The sequence below is a fragment of the Sebastes fasciatus genome, chromosome 6, assembly GCF_043250625.1.
Source record: "Sebastes fasciatus isolate fSebFas1 chromosome 6, fSebFas1.pri, whole genome shotgun sequence".
In the NCBI taxonomy this organism is placed as follows: domain Eukaryota; kingdom Metazoa; phylum Chordata; class Actinopteri; order Perciformes; family Sebastidae; genus Sebastes; species Sebastes fasciatus.
The window spans coordinates 10900067-10921176 of NC_133800.1; the positions used below are offsets into that span (position 1 = coordinate 10900067).

The 21110-nt window shown below is 40.4% G+C and overlaps 1 protein-coding gene across 1 annotated transcript in view; it reads left to right on the top strand.

Moving 5' to 3' along the window:
• Nucleotides 1-4786: 4786 nt before the first annotated feature.
• The window catches only part of loxl2b (lysyl oxidase-like 2b), a 45245-nt gene continuing 28921 nt past the window's right edge, over nucleotides 4787-21110 (top strand). The window contains exons 1-3 of the mRNA XM_074637618.1: nucleotides 4787-4940; nucleotides 8569-8928; nucleotides 9777-9952. Coding sequence (XP_074493719.1) covers nucleotides 8580-8928; nucleotides 9777-9952 — 525 coding nt within the window. The 5' untranslated portion in view covers nucleotides 4787-4940; nucleotides 8569-8579. The remainder of the gene's footprint in view (nucleotides 4941-8568; nucleotides 8929-9776; nucleotides 9953-21110) is intronic.

The window sequence follows — 21110 nt, forward strand, 5'->3', positions numbered from 1 at the left end:
TGGCTATGACAGTTTTTCCTTGCTAAAATTTAGCTTAACTTTGGAGCACTATCTAGCCTCCTTCGCGACAAGCTAGTATGACATGACAAGATCGATTGTGTTATGCGTTAAAGAAATTAGTGGCGTTAAAACAAATTTGCGTTAACACGTTACTATCGTGTTAACTTTGACAGCCCTAGTGTGTATATATATATATATATACAGTATATGTGTGTGTGTATGTATATATGTGTATATGCGTATGCATGTATAAATATATGTTTTTATGTATTTAAATGTGTATACAGTATATGTATATATTCCTATTGAAGGTGACAGCAGGATAGAAGCGACTCCAGCATACAATGGGTGGGTGGAAGTCATCTTTCTAGTCCAGGTGGTCTCCGTGTATCTGGATGCAGGAGAACAACCTAGCTCTTTGCCATTGAGTGACATCACTAATAACCCTGATTTGATTATAATGGCTGTGAAATGTGAAATTGAATGGCAAAGATGTGATGCAGATTTGTCTCACAGGTCCCCCCTCGACAGCTGAAGCTGCTCTCTGGGCTGCGTGACAACTCGGCCGAGCAGAAATGAAAGAGGGAGAAGATGAAGTGAGTTCATGCACCGCTGATCATGATCAGTCACTGCTTGATGTGTCTGTATCTTTGTCTCAGAAATGAAAGGACTGGCAGCGGTGCAGTAACAGTTTCCACTGATGCTGCAAAGGCGTGACAGTGAAAGTGGAGGAACACGGAATCACGATGCCACAAACACATGCAACGAAATCCACAAATGGTAAGAAACCTCCCTCATGAAAGACATGACAAGTGTTAGAGAAATCACACAACAAAGGCACAACAGAGCCCTCTGTCTTTCATGCCTCGTCTGAAACTTTCATTTGAATGATATGACTTCAGGACACTTCACACACACGAGCATTATGGAGGCCAAAAGATTGTGTAATTGTTCTGCATTCTCGATCTGTCTTGTCTTATTTCACACAATCACAGCTATCCTCACAACACACACTGATTCCCTCCAACAACAACAACAAAACAACACCCTGCCAAAGCTGCATCGCGGAGTCATCAATGGTTGGTCTGGTGGTCTGGTTCATGTTGAGAGGAAAAAAATCTTGGAAGAGAAGGTTGACCTAACACAACTAAGACATAAACACATCATTTTACAGCTACATGATGTGGAATATTAGCTGAAATTGTTGCACTCGTGTGCCACAAAGTTGTTGTTGTATAAGAACACAAATCCTCCGTCCTGTTTTACACAAGGTGGCAGCAGAGTAGAGTCCAGTCCAGTGAAGGGTTTTACACACCTTAAGGATACTTGTGCTGGACTCTTTTGATCAGTGCTAAATTAAAAGATTGGCAGGAAAAAAAGCCTCCTACACACAACAGGTCAAAGATGCCTTCATGGACTTTCGGCAAAATAAGGTGAGGGTGGTTAAAATGGAAAAAAGGAAGTGTGGCATACCGGCAGAGATGTGACATAACTGGAATATGGAGACAATTTGCTATTAATGTCACTATATATTAATGTGCCACATGTATAATAGTAAACAATAATACATGTTCATAATAAGTTAATTAAAATATCAATTAACTACATGCCTGATGGACATGTGTTCCTCTTCAGTACAGCACAGCTCTGTGCCTCTTATTTCCAGAATGAGAATAATAAGAACGTACTCCAATTAGTTTAATTATCATCTTCCAGCCAAAAGCACTTAAAGATCCGACAAAGCATATTCAGGGTTTTATTACTAATGAGTTTAGAGGAAGCAATGCTACATTTGAATGAGAACAAAAATTCACAATCTTACTTTGTTGTCTCTTTTTTTGTCTCTTGATTACTCTGCCTGTTTACACATCCAGTGGATATGAAGTAATAGAAGCATTCATTTGGAGTTGCATTTGTGGCTACCTGATGAATGGAAGTCCAATATTTTTAGCTCATTTTGGTCGCCACTCTTTCCCTTAGGACTCTTTAGCTTGTGTTGTTCACCTGCCGCTGCTTTTTTCAAAACAGCGGCCTGCTGCAGTGGACCCACAACACTATGAGAATAAACCACAACGAATTTGTGGGGGAAACCAAAACAATGAGCTGAAAGATGCTAAAACGCTCTGTAGAGCTGAGATGACTGCAGTCAGGTGATACATAGATACATCAGCGAGCCCTTTCATGGGCTGTCAGATTTTCACTACGCGATTATTGTGGCCTAATGAATTCACAATAACTATTATCACGATATCTATAGGAAAAAAAGGAAAATGGTATTAGTCAAATTAATCTTTAATTTTGTTTATTGTGCATTTTGTCTCTTTTTTTGGCAAATTAATTACACTGAAAATATGAGTGTAGGGAAGAGAGAGAGATAGTCTGCAACATAACTGTACAAAAGTGGGATTTAAGAGGCGCGGGATTATTTACATGATATCATATGTGTAGGCTATTATTAACATGATATCAGTATTTCATTTTTTAAATATCATGGTTATCGTCAATACCGGTATAGGGTATTGCGACCCCTTCACATCCAAGTACCAGTATTCATATGATCCATTGTTAATAGGCTAAAAATTTATTATATTTTGACCTTTTTTTAAAGATTTTAGTGTAAAATAAAAATGATTACCAACGAATACATGATTAGCAGTATTTACTGTAAGTAGTTACATAATTTTTTTGTAAGTTAAAGGGATATGAGGGTTGGAAGTAATACAAATTAATTGATAAAAAATGATATGATGAAAACAGAGTCATGTTTCATCATTTTCACCAGCTTACATTCATCATTCACAACACTATTAATTGCCATTTATCATTTAAGGAAAGTGGTCTCAATGGTGGAAGTAACAAAAAATAATTGAATAAAAGCCTCATCATATCGCGACTGCTTTAGTCAAATTGGCTTTAAATTAATCAAATCACTTGATAATTCATCACTCCATTTTTCAATTTACATGCATCTTCATCAGCTCCATTTTTATCAATTATTTTTGTTACTTCCGCCCCTCATAAAGGAACATCTTTAATGTAGGCTACTTTCTTATACTTCCTAGAACAGCGGTCAGCAACCTTTACTATCAAGAGCCCTTTTAGGCAAAGAAAAATAAAAAAAATCTGTCTGGAGCAGCAAAACATTTGAGCATTGTGATGAAGGTAACACAGTTTATAGCCTAAGTATATAGTATATAAGTCTAATGCAGTGAGGGCCAAAGTGCAAATGTACTATGGAGTATTGGGGCCACATTGAGGGGAAAAAAATCTGAGATTTCCAGAATAAAGTCATATCTTTACGAGAAAATAACACGTACAAATTACTACTTTATAATATTATGACTTTATTCTCATAATAGTACGACTTTTTTTTCTCGTAAACTTATGACCTTATTCTCGTAATATTCTGACTTTTTTTTCTCGTAAACTTCTGACTTTATTGTCATATTACGACTTTTTTTTCTCGTAAACTTCTGACTTTATTGTCATATTCTGACTTTTTTTTCTCGTAAACTTCTGACTTTATTCTCGTAATATTATGAATTTTTTCTCGTAAACTTCTGACTTTATTGTCATAATATTACAACTTCTTTTTTTTCGTAAACTTCTGACTTTATTCTCGTAATATTATGACTTTTTTTCTCGTAAACTTCTGACTTTATTCTCACAATATTATGACTTTTTCTCGTAGACGACTGACTTTATTGTCATAATATTACAACTTTTTTTTTCTCATAAACTTCTGACTTTATTCTCATAATATTACGACTTTTCTTTCTCGTAAACGTCTGACTTTATTGTCATAATATTACGACTTTTTTTTGTAAACTTCTGACTTTATTCTCATAATATTACGACTTTGTTTTCTCGTAAACTTCTGACTTTATTCTCACAATATTACGACTTTTTTTTCTCATAAACGTCTGACTTTATTGTCATAATATTATGACTTTTTTCTCATAAACTTCTGACTTTATTGTCATAATATTACGACTTTCTTTTCTCGTAAACTTCTGACTTTATTCTCATAATATTACAACTTTTTTCTCGTAAACTACTGACTTTATTCTCATATTACGACTTCTTTCTCGTAAACTTCTGACTTTATTCTCACAATATTACGACTTTTTTGTCTCCTAAACTTCTTACTTTATTCTCGTAAACTTCTGACTTTATTCTCACAATATTACGACTTTTTTGTCTCCTAAACTTCTTACTTTATTCTCGTAAACTTATGACTTTATTCTCATAATATTACGACTTTTTTTCTCGTAAATTTCTGACTTTATTCTCATAATATTATGACTTTTTTTTCTCGTAAACTTCTGACTTTATTTGCGTAATATTACAACTTACGATTTATTCTCGAAATCTCAGATTTATTTATTTTCCTCAATGTGGCCCTAATACTCTGTCGTACCGTCGTACCATAGACCTACAACAATAATAAATAAAATAAAAATGTAAACGAAAAACAGTTATTCATTTCCATTTTTAAAAATCCACAGGGAGCCACTGGAGAGGGGCTAAAGAGCTGCATGTGGCTCCTGAGCTTCAGGTTGCTGACCCGGCTCCTAGAACAACTATATTTAATGACCCCAACACGGGTGGTTTATTATTGCATATCACATTCCATCACCTGGTATTCCTCCAGTAAATAGATGTGGCCCCATTAAGTCTTCCACATGGTTGTTTAAACATCACTTCGGTGTCTTAAGCAGTTCATGTTGGTCCCATCATGGTCCCGGGACGTCTCCTGGTGAGGTCATCGTAAAGGTGGGCGTCAGGGGGCGGGGCCACCGCTGCCGGAGGTCTGAGATGAGGAGGAGTGAAAGTTGAGAGAGGAGGAGGAGAAGCAGCTGACACTCGGTTACTGCAGCCTGCAGGAGCGCTCAGCACCAGGACCAGGACGGACCAGGACCAGGACCAGGACCCGGACAGTAAGTTCAACTCCAGCCTGAAAACATGCAAAAGTTACCTCAACAATAATCCCAGCTAAAGGCCTGATGTTACTGAGACCTACTGTTACTGAGATCTACTGTTACTGAGATCTATAGTGTTTGTCTGATGGTCTGATGTCTGATGGTGTTGCTGCAGGTTTTGCATTGAGTGTGACCTGTTTACATCATGCTTTGTCCTGTTTTTCTAAAATCTGTGGTAATGCAAATGATAAAATGTGAGCTAGAATTATAGAAACAGTCTTTTTTTAGGTCAGTTTTTACTCCATTTAAACAAATCTGTATTGTGTTAATTGTGCTTTACCTCTGAGCAATTACATTAGTTATTAGTCAGTTATTAATTGGTCAATAGTCCGAAGATTTATTGTCAATAATTTTGAAAATTGTTGCTAATTGTTGAAGTCATTATCAAGAAATACCAGACATGTTGCTGTATTGTTCAGTATATCTTCAAAGTGAGGATTTGCTGCTTTTTTCTCTGTTTTGTATTATACATTTATAACAGCTTCATTTGGGCTTCCAGTTAGTTGTTGGTCAGACCCAATGTGAAGATGTCACTTTATAGCCTGTGGAACTGGTAATGAGCTTTTTTTTGGGTATTCTGACATTTACTTGATTTAACGATAGATTGATCTGAAAATAATCTATAATGAAAATAATCGACATGATCGGATAAAAAGTCTTATTATATCAACATGCACCTAAGAAACAACATTCTCCTCATATCAGTCAGGTTGTTTTTCTTGTTTTGGTCATAATGATTTTAAAAAAGGTCTGTCAAAAGACATTGTGCCATAGAGAAACTGTTCCAGTCCAAACTGGTCCTTACTGGTGTATTTCAGTGTCTCTGTGAAGCTAAGAGTGTTTCAGAACAGGGCATTCTTACTAAACTGACATTTGACCTTTTCAACCAAAGCATAGTCCCCTCCAGCAGGAGGTGGGACTCCTGTCTGACTTCCATGAAGGTGAAGTATACCTATATACACCTTCCTTACAGCACGATGCCACTGAGACTATAAGAGTTTTTTAAAGAGGATTTCATCTACATTTTGTTTGAGCATGATTTCTTCTCTCCAGAAACATCAGCCAGTGTTTCTTGAGCAGAAGGCAGCAGAGGTTTCAGATTTCGAGATCTCTGGTTCAGGGAAGTTTCAGGGAAGTTCTGGACATTATGTTTTGTGCTCGATGCAAAGAGGAGCCAGAACGTCCTGGATGTGTTCCTCTTGTTTTGATCCGATGTTGCTAAGTGGCTGCAGCTTTTGTCCAGTCCTCGTCCTGTCGTATAACGGATACTCTTACGCCTGAGAAATCATGAAAGGGATCATTCGTTGTTGTTGTTTTTATATCTTACATTCAGAAATGAGCTTGTCTGGAGACAAAGTTCACTTCTCCAAGCATTACCTGAACTGAACCTATAGTTTAGATGTTGACCATGTTTTTCTGATGACAGCATCGCTGTGAGGACTGACACATTGTACGCAGACCCAGAGGCTGTGGGCTTCATTCCATCTGTTCATTTTGTAATGTGTCTGTGTGTGTGTGTGTGTGTGTGTGTGTGCTGTTTCTAGCTTGTGTAACCACTGCCACGTTACAATGAGCAAAGTGGAAACCCTGCAGCTGAAGGATCATCTGTCTCCCGCCACATGTTGTTACACAAAAGCACAAGATTTTAGCTTTTTAAGCATTAAACATTTAATGAGTCGGGGAAACACAGCTGTTGACGAGTCTGCGGATGATTCAGCTGTGTGTAGATAGATATTGAGTCACGTTGTGTCCGACCATGAACTCTTGGGTTATATGATCCTGACTTGGAATTGTGATTTATTCTTCATCGTTTTTTAGAGGGGAGGTAGAGCAGAGGTGTTTTTCTGTGGGAGTTTGGCATGATGTCACCCTGCAGCTCTGCTTCAGGCTTGAGCCCAGCTGTTCCTGGACTCATTTTCTGAACTTATCACAAAAAAAACTATTGGATGATCATCTGTTGACACACAATAATTTGAATAATGGTGTTACTGTTTCACATAAATTCATATTTCTCTACTTTGTACCATCTACGTATTGACATATCACAATAATAATTCAAGCTGTAGCCGGTTATGACAATGTTTCCTTTCGCTGTCTTAAAGACCTAAGAGGGTGTGAAGAGTCCTCTGCTGCATAGGACATAATACTGTACCTTTACCATTTACTCAATCACAATGTGCAGTTTTTTGAAAAGGTATAAAAACACATGTTTGGACAGCGCCTTTTAAAGGCACTATATGTAACTTTCAGAAGATCCTTGTTATTAATGACACCTCTGGCCGTTAAGCGAACTGCAGTCAGCATCCTGACGTCACTCCACGTAGTCCATTAATTCCTGATAATGGACAGCTCGTCGGCCATTATCCCTTACATAATGTTCTGTAATGTTCCTATATTTTATTTGGACCACTGGCTCCATGATACTAACTAGCTTGCAGCTAGCAAAATTAGTTTATCAGCTAATGTTATGAAGCAACCAAGCAGATCCATGCAGCATAGCTACTGTAAGTTATAGCAAGCTGGCCAAACATAGCTTAAGACAGCACTCAAGACAGTATTTTAGCTGCACACTGTTGGCGCTTTAGGGGAGCTGAATAAACGCGAATAAACGTCATATTCTTTGGCATATGAATAATGAATAATAATTTCCCAGTAAAACAGTCCAGAGTCCTTTACATAGAAATCCGTCCACAGGCTGTTATTATAGGCAACCGAGAAAGTCGGGGAAGGTCTCCGTTTTTAAGTTCCGTTACAATCTGTACACACATTTGTGATATAAAGCGATCAAAACACGTAAATTGTTCAATATAGTACCTTTAACTGGCTGCAAATTAGTATTACATTTCAAAAATCATAAAAGCAAAGATTTAGCAGATAATTACTTTAAAGCTGCATTAACAGATTTTCAGTGACAGAGGCTGTAACACAACATTGACATATTGTCACTTTATGAAGTAGTGTTAGCAAACGTTAGCAAACAGTTGGGCTTTTATGCAGCCAGCAGAGTAACATCAGCATTTATTTGGTGCTGTTTAAGTCCAATATTCACTCTCCTTTTAGCTTTGTGGTTTTCCACCAACTCCTGTGAGAAATATCTGGCTTTTGAGATTCTAAATACCACCGGCTAGTTGCTAAAGTTGTCTGCTGTGTGGTGCTATACTGTAGGCAGGAAGCATACAGTAGGTTTATCAGAGCATTTTCATTAAAAACAGCTGCCGGCTCTTGCTGGAAATGATGTTGATGAGGGCGGAGAGGGGGAACAGTACAGAACAGTACATCTACAGACTCTTAAAACCAAAAATGAACACTACGGGAACTGCAGAGTCTTTTTCAGAGTACAACTTTCACATTACATAGTGATTTAATCTGTTGTTATTAAAAATAATAAAATAAAAAAAATAAAAGCAGCAGAGTCAGAAATAAACTCTATATCCCCAGTTAGTTACATATTAGTCCTCAGTGTGTAAAATCGGTGGAGTGCTCCTTTAATTAATTATTCTTCAGTCTGGTTCCTGTCAGATAAACAGAAGGCACCGTTGTGAAGAACCATCTGAAAGTGCTTTTCTCTTTTTCGTCTTTTCATCAGTTCCAACCAAAATGCTGCCCAGCCGGTGTCTGCCCTGCTGCACTGTCATCCTTTTAGTGCTGTTCGAGCTGGCTCTTGCCCAGTACGAACACCTTGGCTACCCGCCGGGCTTCCCCAACCCAGAACAGGAACAGTACTCCGCCCCCCAGCTGACGCCAGACACGCCCAGGATTCAGCTACGCTTGGCGGGCGACAAGAGGAAACACAACGAGGGTCGCGTGGAGGTTTTCTACAACAACGAATGGGGCACCGTCTGTGATGATGACTTCACCATCCACGCCGCTCAGGTGGTGTGCAGGGAGCTGGGCTACCTGGAAGCCATCTCGTGGTCACCATCCTCGAAATATGGGAAAGGAATAGGTAGGCAGAGTAAAGCACTGTTACATTAATGTTTTTCCTATTGTCAGAGTGGAAACACATGCAACACGTTTTCAATCCCTACGCGTCAAGTACGGCAGCTTGGCCAGTGGCCCTACGCTTCAAACCACAACGCTCTACGTACTCCTCTAACACCAGCTTTCCACGTGGCAATTTCTAATCGTTACATGGACACACTTCTCAAAATATATTTCCGTGTTCACAGGAAAGTACTTGGTTAGGTTAAGGAAAAGATCGTGGTTTGGGTTAAAATAAGTATGTTTGTTATGTAGTTAAGTACGTTACATGCACAACGTATTAATGTTACGTAACCTACGTAACGTCAAATTGGTTTCACACGGGCCATGAACTCTGGTCTCCTGGGTAAAAGTGCTGTACCATCCGTTACTCTTTATCGCTCTAAATTCTACGTAACCTGACTTCCTCCTTTACTCCCGCCATAACTACAGCCACGTACAGCGTCGTGGTTTGAAGCATAGGGCCACTGACCAAGCTACCATATTTTGACGAGTTGGGAGTGAGAAAGGCTCTAATATGATATGTACTCTAACAAATATCATCATATTCCTCACAATAAAAATGGGTAACATCTCATTTTATTATAAGGCCAATACTGCCTGAACCTGCAGTGTATTGATGGAACTGCAGTGCAGCATCTTTCAATGTACGACTTATTTTTATTCACTGGAAACTGGTTCATGATAAATGCTTTTTTTTTGTAGAAACCAGGTCAGCCTTCAAGAGAAATCCATTTTTCTGTTGTTTCCACTACTTAAAGGGAAAATCCCTCCCCACGGAAGCACTGATGAATTTCTCTTTTGTCTCATCAGGACCCATCTGGTTCGACAATCTCCACTGCACTGGCAAAGAAAAGACCTTGGCGCTTTGTCCTTCCAATGGGATCGGAGTTTCGGACTGCAAACACAGTGAAGACGTGGGCGTGGTGTGCAGCGACAAGAGAATCCCGGGATTTAAATTTGTCAACACGCTGCCCAACCACGTAGAGGTAAACAGCTCACATCTTACGCACAAAGGCTTTGTAGCCCTTTCGTTTAACTCGAGCTGTTTCTCGTGACATCTTTATTACCGTCTGCCCAAAAGACATTTGTTTGCTCACATCTTGCACGCTGGGTTTTATGATCTTTTTTTTTTTGTAACACCTGAAGTGTCAAAAACCCTGTTCAGATGTGGAATGTACGTAACATTACTGCCTTCATCTGACTGTTAAAGTTATGGGGTTTTGCCATTAAGACAAAGGTGTCTGTTACTACACAATATCAGCCTGATTATAGCCCGACACGGCCGTCGTAGGGTGTCGACTCGGATCGGGAACGATAAATGAGTGTGGTGTATTTCGATCGTTTTATCTCGTGTAGCGTGTAGTACACGAAAACCGACGCCCCGTCTGGGACGCCTCACTACGTCCCGACAGAAAGTTTAGCATGTTAGATTTTTTTTTTTTGCTTTCCACGACATGCTCCCTAATGGCCATGAATTTGACCGGCTGAGCACAGACTCACACAGCTGTAAACAGAAGCACATGGCTACTTATTATGCAGAATGATGTCATCGGACCTTCCCAGCGCAACTGCTGCCGGACCTCCAGTAGCATATTCAATCTAGGTTGTGTCATAGTAAAACACACCACCGCCATTGCGTCTTTGCGCATGGAGACCGGTATGGAAAAGGTCATAAGGTTCATACTTTATACAGCACCTGGTGCACGAGAGGGAGCCGTGCACAGCTGGAGAACAGTGGTATCACTGCCAGTCAATGCAGTCAAGTTCCAAAACCGCTACATTTCCCATTATACAACCCAATTTCATAAGACCCTTCTTGCATGGTAAATTCCCAACTCTCAAACTTCACACCCCCAGTTTGTAATGCATGCTTTCTATATCAATTTCTAGACTCTAAGATAACCCAACATAACCCTGATGACATCACTGGAGTTTTTCTTTCAGACTTGACAAAGCTCCTCCAGAGTCACAGAAAATATTATACGATTACGTTTTCACAGGCTTATAGTACTCCCGATTCCCCTTTTAAACAATAAATCCATCCTGGGGTTTGGCTCTGTGCACTTACTGTCAGTAACCCATAGTCACTCTTGTTTTAATAACAGTCTTTTCTAAATAGCCTGCAGTCAAAGAGTGTCGGCGAAAGTGAAATTAAGCTGGTAATTGTTAGGTGTTTGACTCATAACTGTCAGAGATGTCTGGTTGGACCTTTTGAAAGGCTCCGCGGAGCGTCTCTTTCTGGGCCGGCCAATAAGCTCCAACCTAATCACCACCAACAACAGAACGCTATCTCTCTGCTCGCTGTGCACGCCTCATGAATCCACATTCCAATGTTATGAGCAAACCGCAAACCAGAGCTAACTCTCTGCCTCTCTCTCTCTCTCTGACCCACTCCTCTTCCTCTTTAAAGACTAATCTATCATTTTCATAATGGCCTCAAAACATGTGAGTACATCTCAGCAGAGCACAGCTTTGCTTTCTTTTCCAACAGCAACTGTACGGTTGTAGAGTTTGTTGTGGTTGGCTTGAATTGAAAACAAGTGTATTCTAATTGAGTCCCTGAGCTTGTCAGACGTACTCTGACTGAAGACTTCATTAAAGCTTCTATAATCAATATTTTCATAATAACAAGGTATCAAATGACCATGAGAAAACAATGTGAAAGGGGTCACTGCAGCTCATCTCAAGCTTTATAGTGAGTTTCAGCTCATTGTTTATCTGTCTGTTTTCATTCACTCGCACCGCTCTCATATTGTTGTTTTCAGCTGCAGCAGGCAGCTGTTTTCAGCAAAAATCTATATCTATAATCTAATAACACTACCTGCTCAGCATCAAACATGTGACAGAGTTAGTGACTAGCTGGTGAACATAGTGGAGCATTTAGCAGCTGTTTGCTAATACGTTCACCATATCAACTTAAAGGACCAGTGTCCAACATCTGGCAGCATCTGGCAGCATCTGGCAGCATCTAGCGGTGAAGTTGGAGTGTGCCAAGCTTGTAGGAGAACTACGGTGGCCGATGTGAAAATGTGAAGGTAGATCATTTGGAGAATAGCACAGAGAGGGAGTTTTGGCGAATGTGTGTGAACAAACAAGTGAGTGGAGCAGAAGACAGAGTTAGTTTAGCTCTGAGAACAGCTCCTCCAGACCAACAGAGGTTTCCTGCGTCTTGTTTCCTGGCGGCCGAGTGGAGTGACGGCTGGGGTTAACTCCGGAGTGAGTAACGTCATCGACTCCGGCCCAAGCAGGGAAAGTTAACACAGTGGTTTGTCCGTTCTGGGCTACTGTAGAAACATGGCGGACCCGCTCCCTATGTAGATATAAATGACTCATTCTAAATTAACGAAAACACGACTCTTATTTTCTGGTGATTATACATTAGTCTTAATATTTTATTCCATTTCTGCTAATTGATTCCCCTAAATGTTACATACTCCTTTAAAAGGTGATAATATGTCAATGTGGTGTTCGCAACTTGTTTCTACTGCCCCCAAGTGGCCAAAAACAAATCAGTTAGTGCAGGTTTACAGTGTGAACCTACAGAGCACCGGTGTAGCACTGCACTCCTGTAACATTGTCAGACTCACAATGGATAGTGGATGCAGCAGAACCAGTCATATCGTCTTTTTTTATTCCACATATTCTTCTTCCATGTCAAAACCTGATGCATACATTACCCACAAAGCAACTCAATCGCTGACAGTTTGGGTCAGTGATTCGGGTGTGTCATATGGTAGCGGCTAATGTAGCCTGGAGCTGTGAGGAGTGGGCTACAGGTCTAGTGAGATCACTTCTCAAAGAGGCTTCATAGAACTGTTTTCACATGGTACAGTAGTTCTCCCCAATAGACCTGTGAATGAGTCCCCCTTTAAAGCCGTTATTGTGTGAGCAGATACATCCAGCTGACTTCCTGGGCAGAGGTTTACATGGACATATGGCAAAGATTGCGATTCTCCAGCAAGCACAGCTGGAGAGGTCTAGACGTCTGGAGTCGAGCGGGGATAGGGTCAGTGTATCTTTTGGTCATTCGATTTTCCTTTCACAAACTGATATTAAAAAACAAAAAATTAGTTAATTGATTTTCGTTTTAAAATACAAAAATTAATATTGAAATACAAGACGTTTTTCTTTATCAGGGTCAAAAAGGGGATGAACTAAACGTAAAAAACAGGTTGATTTTCATTTTCTATTTCTGAAAACAAAAAATAAAGACACAAAAAAACGCCCGTTTTTTCATACTCCGCGACCGGAAGTTGCACATTTTCAAAGTAAGAGCGCGTATGAGAACGGTGCTGTGTATGAGAGAGAAAAAGAAGCACGGTGCCGGCTGTGTAACTGAAGGTGATGGACATGGATCGGTACGTAGTTTTTTGAAACAATAAGAGAGTGTGTCTTAGGGAAGAAGACATGTCATGTCGCAGCACCGTCCTCATACACGCTCTTACTTTGTAAATGGCAACTTCCGGTTGCAGAATATGAAAAAACAGGCATTTTTTTTTCGTTTCTGTCTTCTAGTGATTTTATTTTTTGTTTTTAGAAATAGAAAATGAAAATCAATCCTTTTTTTAAGTTTAGTTCATCCCTTTTTGACCCCAATAAAGAAAAACGTCTTGTATTTCAATGTTAATTTTTGTATTTTAAAATGAAAATCAAATAACCACAATTTTGTTTGTTTTTTAATATCCGTTTGTGAAAGACAAAAAATCGAATAACCAAAAGATACACCGACCGGATAGTAGCTGGGAAAAAAAATAAAATCAGACCCACCTATCCCTTCACTTAAAGAAGTGATGTGAGCTCTGAGCACGTAAAGCACAGCCAGCCCCAGCCAGCCCCAGCCGGGCCCACGGGCCCCGCCTTGCCTTATCATCTGGAAGTGGTAATCTGGTGACTCACAAACACACATTCTGGTCTGTAATGGCAGCCATGACGGCATGTCGCAGGGTGTCGCGGGGAGTGTGGGTTGTGTGTGTGGTTAGTGCTTATGAGGCTGCATGTAGAGGCACCGCTGCCCTCTCCGGTGATGGTAACCTCAGTACCAGCCAGTCCACCCAGAGGAAATACTCAGAGAGTGAGCTAAGAAGTGGGAGGTGAAACGTGAACCCCTTTGCATGCACGTGTTGCTGACCTTTGACATCTGTGGTCAGATTCCTCTCTGTGACCGCTTTGTCTTGCCAGTGTTTTTTTTTTTTTTAACCGACTGCAGAAAACAAACATCTCGTTCCATGAATCTGTTCTGCGGTGGTGTCAAGTGGCTGTATATTTAGCATTGTGTCTCAGTCAGCTGCACAGTAAACAACACAGATTGACATCCAGTGTTCAGTTCTGCATCTCTGGAACATTTACAGTCACATCTCTCCGATGTTTATTTCTGTAATTCCTGTAATGCTTTGAGGAAGTCTGCTGCCTCGCCTCAACATTTCACTTTAAATGCAGAAATGGCTTCAGAGAATTACTGAGGTCGGACCTGTGATCACGTGCGTTCATTCCATTCCATTTCAAACCTATTTCAACATGAAGAAATTCCAGGGTTTATGAAATGTGATGTTTGGCAGTGCCCGTTTCCACGCCGGTCCAACAGGCTGCCTCATTTATCCAAATTACGTGAACAGGGATGCAGTCAGATTTCTCAACCTGAGTTATTCAAGTCAACACCCAGAAAGGGACAAAAAACAACAGTTAGAAATGTCTGAGCAGCTGCCATGTGAAAGAGGAATATTCTTAGTCATTTCACTTTATGGGGAAATGTCAACTGATGTGGGTACTGGCTACACAATGGAGCATTATAGAAATGTCTGTCAGCAGTGGAGAGAAGCTGCAGAGATGTAATTAAGGCTGAGTATTGTAATCGTTGTAGCCATTTTTGGTGCAAACGTCCTCAATTATAAGTCATCAAAAGCTTTTGAAAATGGGTCATAATGTTGGACTCTTTCGATGTGTTCACACAAACAGAGACATCTGCCTTGTGAATTATACTACCACCCTCGACTTTCACTGGGGAACGTGTCCCAGTCGCTCTTTTCTCTTAGCAGTGTCCTCTTGTTGTCCAGCCGACATAAATAGTCATCAACTATTTTGATACTCAAATGATCTCTTACGCAAACAGACATTACGTCGCTCCATCTGCGCCGATGTTCTCGTCTTTATCAGAAGTCATAATGAACTGAATATCTTTACAGTTTGAAGTATTGATTGGATAAAACAAACCACTCGATGACATCACCTTGGGCTATAGGACATTGCGTAGCATAGCATCATTATCAATTCTTACATTCTAAACGATTAATTGATCAATCAAGAAAATAATTTGCAGATGAACGAATGTAAATAATTGTTAGTCGCAGCCCTGTAGATGAGATTAGAGTAATCTCCAGTTGTTGCTGTGCACTCGTAGACATGTTATTAGAGATAGCGCTGCTTATTTTATTGTATTTTATTCTCTCCGCCAGGCGTAAACCTGAGGGGAGATCATGTGTTTGGTCGTGTGTGTATCTGTCTGTCTGTCCGTGGCTAACCTATTCTGACCTACCTATTTGAAAGGTTAATATGAATGTATATAAATGAATGGAGCCGCCGCCCCTACACTTAAAGGACCAGTGTGTAACATTTAGGGGGATCTATTGGCAGAAATGGAATATAATATATAAAAAGTATGTTTTTCTTTAGTGTTTAATCACCTGATAATAAGAATCTTTGTGTTTTCGTTACCTTAGAATGAGCCGGGTCCTCTCCACGGAGTCCGCCATGTTGCACAGCCATGTTTCTACAGTAGCCCAGAACGACTTGGGTCAGAGTCGATAACGTTATTCACTCCCGTCGCCACCGCTGCTCTCTCTCGCTTCACCACTCACTTCCCACGTACACACACTCTATGCACTGACTCTGCTCCAGATGACCTACGTTACTTTTACAACAGCTGGCTCCAGAGAGAGTCATCCATGTTTTCACGTCGGCCTCCTACACGCTTGGCACATGGGAGAAGTTTCAGTTGGTTGAAATCTCAACCTCACCGCTTAGATACTGTATAGCCAGATCCTGAACACTGGTCCGTTAATAGAACTAAAACTCTCCTCTCTATTTGCATTTTCATCTTTACCTCTTTTCTTATTTTCCTGCAGCTTTTCTCCCCCTCTCCCCCGTCCTCTTTCTCCGCTGCTCTCCCTCTCGTAAGTAGATTACAAGCAGCCATGAAGTCACCCCTAGCAGAGTTTACAACTCCCATTTTCCTCTCTTTAGTCATTTTTTCCCCTCTGAGGCCTTAAGGTCAAATCTTCCACTTTCCTCCCTGTAAATCTCCAACCATGTCGTGGTTGGGCGCCATAAATTGCCTTGTCAGCCCTTCAGCACGTTTCCACCGTGAACGTGGATTAATACACGTCTGCCCTTTGTGTCACAAGCTTAAAATGCTTTTAACTATTTAATTATTTTTCACATAGCTGCTAGATGTTTCTGCAGCTATGTGAAAGCTTTCGCCCCGAGGCATCACATTCCCACAGTGCAACGCAGGCGGATGTTTTGCCTCTGGAGACTCTAAAATGAAGAATCCATCTGACATGAGTGTGAATAGATGATCTCACTCGGGGCAGAGCGAGCTTTCTTAGGCAATGTGATTTTTTTTTATGTTAAAGTAAGAAACGTCCAATCTGTTCTTTAAGGCTGACAAATGTGTCTTTATGTCTGCCTTTGATTATTCTGACTGTTGATGTTTTTCTAGTCATGTGCAGAACAGATTTGTCACGTTTAATCCGCTGTGTTGTTGAAGAGGAGTGAAATATTGTCTGCTAGTTTTTTTATTTGGCACTTCTCCACAGCTTTTCTTCTTTTCTTTTCTCTGTCACAATGTGTAACATGTGTCACATGTGCTGACAGGAAAATACACTTGTTATCCGACCAGCGTGTTTAAGTTTAACTCACATTTAAAACTAAGCATCGAAGCTCAATCTTGACCTTGTAAACAGTAGTTTGACAAAACATTTCCTACTCAAGGTCCAGTTACCAGCATTTTATGGATCTTTCAAACGTGCCACACGATCATACTTGCCAACCCTCCCAATTTTCACAGGAGACTCTTGTTTTTTCATCACCCTCTCCCGGTTTCCTCCCGGGGTCACAAGTCTCCCGTTTTTCTCCCAATTTTCACACCTTTTTTTTCCCTTTTCGTTATCACAACCTATTTCTGGCGCTGTACAGAATGTATAAGCCTTACTGTTTCCAGCCGGATGACAGCACAGCTACATCAAATGTCGTTTCCCCGGTGGAAGAGAGCTGCTCGCGACACAACGCGGTTTGAGCTCGCTGCACATCACAGCGTGCAGCGCCCAAAGTTGGGTTTCGCTAGACCCAGCGAAAAGCCGTCGTGGTGCAGCGCAAAACAAATAACGGGTTTCAGAGCGCAGTTGGTGATGTTGTCTTGTTGTGTCTGAAAGGACCTTCAGTGAGGGAGAGACGGAGAGAGAAAATACTCAAGCAGGAGCAAAAATAAATAAAACCTGATGAATATTAGTTTATGCTAGAAATTCACACACCAGAGGGACGAATTATCCAGGTTTCTTTCCTGAAAATTAAAAGTGAAATTAAATTAGGCCTGTTTAACATTAAATGCAGTTGCAGTGTACTTAATATTTGGTTATTTTCACTCTTTTAAAGTCGCCAGAATGCAGGAAACAAATTCCCTGAAACTCCCAGATCCCCCCGCGTTGGGTTAAAAATATTATATATTACTTTAAATTATATTTTTAAAGTTTAAGCATCAAATTTATTCTTTAAAGGTCACATATTATGCTCATTTCCAGGTTCATAGATGTATTTTAATGTTGCACTAGAACATGTTTACATGCTGCAATGTTCAAAAAAACCTTTATTCTTCTCATACTGCAGCCTGAGTCTGCCTGCCTCAGAGCCTAATTCAGCCTCTGTCTGAAAACCACTGATTCACGGCCTGTCTCCTCCCACTCTGCTCTGATTGGTCAGCGTTTTCTGTCAATCAAACTTCCTCAACAACAACAGCGTCACCCTCCCCCTCCCTCCCGGAGAAGCTCTCTCGAGAGAGACGAGTGGAGAGAGAGGAGTGGAGGGAGAGGCAGCTAGAATAGAGCTTATAAACCACTTTAAAGTTTATAAACCAGAAACTTCACCCAGCGCACGTTACCGGAGGAATCTGATCAGAAATCGGCGACACATGATGAACATCTGCGGTCCAGATTCCAGGTTTTCCTGACGGTTTCTCTCAGGTAAATAATACTATTTATATCTCTGTTAGTTAGCTCAGTGTTTACCTCATGCATCAACTCTGTAAACCGTAAACATACACTCTGTTTTACGTCTGTCTTTACAGATCCATCTGTGAGAAATGACCGACAGAATCATCCCAGAGGAGAGCAGATAGCTGAAAGCAGATGGGAGATACAGAGCTAACCCGTTAGCATGTAGATACATGCTAACGGGTTAGCTACATGCTACCGCTATGAGACGGTGTGTAAACACAGCGACCATCAGGGTGGAAAATAGAAGATGTGAAACAGTAGTCAGTTCATTATTTCTGCTAAAAGATAAATGTATGGAAGATCAGAGTAATGGTATATTATTTACAGTAGTAGCTGTCTCTGTGTTACCATGACTACAGACCACCGGAGCTTAGTTTACCATAGTTTACCAGAGCTGAAGACTTTCTCCTGTACCATGTTAACATAACTAACTAACAGGTGAGATGATTACAAATGCTGTGAATAATTAATATTGTCATCTGTCAACTCAAATAAAGTTTGACTGTGAAACAGAAATGTGTTGTGTTGCTTACAAGTCACTATTTACTACCTGTACTCTGCTACATGCATGACATCAAATATATATAATATATAAATATCATCTGTTTAAACAGTGTAATTACATAAAGCCTTTGTGAATGAACATGTTATATTTAGATGATGGGAGTACATGAAGCCTGTTCTGCTGGTTCTTGCAGACTAACAGTAGGAGCTACTTTGCTCAAGTTAGGTTGAGGAGGAGAGACAGTGACGTGCTGTGGGGCGGGGTCAGCTACTGAAGGTTCTCTCTGGTTCGACCAGGAAACCCTTACATGGCTTGCATTTCTCTAATGACGTCAGAAGAGAAGGAAAAAAAGCGATTTTTTTTTTCTGCACCCATTTCCGGACAAACGGAGGAGGAGAAAAAGAGAGAGGATGGTCTTTTATGATACTATGGTGGCCTGTAGACACACTGGGGACAGATATTGATGTTTAAAAGACATGGAAAAGTGCATTTTGCATAATAGGTGACCTTTAACTTGGAAATAGGATTTTGACAAAACAATCCCAACTCAATGTCCACTCACTGAGCAGCTGTAAGTGTGTCAGTGTGCTGACTTGACTGTGACTTGCCCCAAACTGTATGTGATTATCATAAAGTGGGCATGTCTGTAAAGGGGAGACTCGTGGGTACCAATAGAACCCATTTTCATTCACATATCTTGAGGTCAGAGGTCAAGGGAGCCCTTTGAAATTGGCCACGCCAGTTTTTCTTCGCCAAAATTTAGCGTAACTTTGGAGCGTTATTTAACCTCCTTTGCAACAAGCATGACATGATTAGTGCCAATGGATTCTTTAGGTTTTCTAGTTTCATATGATACCAGTATCTTCACTTTAGCTTGAACACTGAGCCGCTACACCTCAAAAATCACATGGTGTGTTAATGTGTTTAAGAAATTTGTGGCATTAAAACAAATTTGCGTTAACGTGTTATTATCCTGTTAAGTTTGACAGCCCTAGACAGGAATTACATTTGAAAGGACTAAATACAACATTGCAAACAAGAGGTCTTTGTGTCTGCAGTTTTTATGCAAATGGAACTCTGTTTTTATACCTCAGTGTGTGCACAAAGGTTTTGTGTTTGTGCTCTGTCTCCATACACAGAGGAGCGATGAGAAAAACACAACAGCATTGTGGATTTCTGAATATTGCTACATCTGTCTAATCTGCTGTTGTTTATTTAGTAGGATTGTCACCCTGTCAACTTTGTAAGCTCTAATAATGATTTACTTGGCTGTCAAAAGAACAATGCTAATAACTTTTGCTTTGAAATACAAAATGAGACTACAGCAGGACCACCAGCCAAATCCCCGCACCCTGAAATCACTCCCAAGTGTGTCTTTATTTTCCATGTGTTAATGTCACTTGAACTTTAATGCCATATAAAAGCAGTTCATTTCCATTCAATCATTATAACCTTGTAATTTACGCTCCGGTTCGGGGTTTGTCCCGACTTTGTGAAACATCTGCTTTCGGTTTGTTAACAAAAGCTCCTTTAATGGATTTTTAAAGGAGGGAACTGCAAACTGCGACACTCTGCGTTCTGTAAACACCCTCTCCGAAAACACGTCATTTTCAATTTACGTTGCAGCTGGTGGAATAATCAGCCCTCAAGAAAGACTGGGTATTAATTAGACATGTTTTCACTTGTTGAAGTCCAGATAGGACTTATACAAATGTTGACAACTGACATATCTGAAAATGGCGTGCAGCTCATTCAAATTCTCAGAAAGAGACATGAATATCCCACGGCATGTGAACCCAGTGTCTTCTGGTATTTTGCTGTGGATGTGAGGTGATTTCTGCTGGCAGAGAGACTTGTTGAAGCCCTCTATTGGAACCATATGTTCCCAAGTTCTTTGCCCTTTGTTTTTTTTCTGGTAAGTCTTTGCTCCACTCTGGACTGCATATTCTAAGTTCACTCTTCCTCTAGTAGTCACAGATGACTGTAGGCAATATAAGGAAGCTGAAACAACAGTCCATAACTATGGAGGTATTTCCTATTTTAGACGTTGAGCTGTGGTTTGTGACTTGTTAGGAGTGAGAGAGAAATGACTCGGACTAATGATTGTTGATGGGTCTTTGGCCGTCTCCCTTTCCCTCATCCAACAGTAATAGCGGCTCCGTTGAATATTCTTGCAAGCCTTATTTTACCGCGTTGTCCTGCTGCTTTCATGTTTGGTAATTTTCTCAGAAAGATACTGAGAGATCATGATAGCCTGTTGTTGACCAGGTTACATCCCCTCGGGAAGCAAACCAGCGTCTTCTCTGACGAGCTAACAGTTAGTCATTTTTTTTCCTGGAGAACCACTCGACATTAAATCTGCAATTGTTTATATAC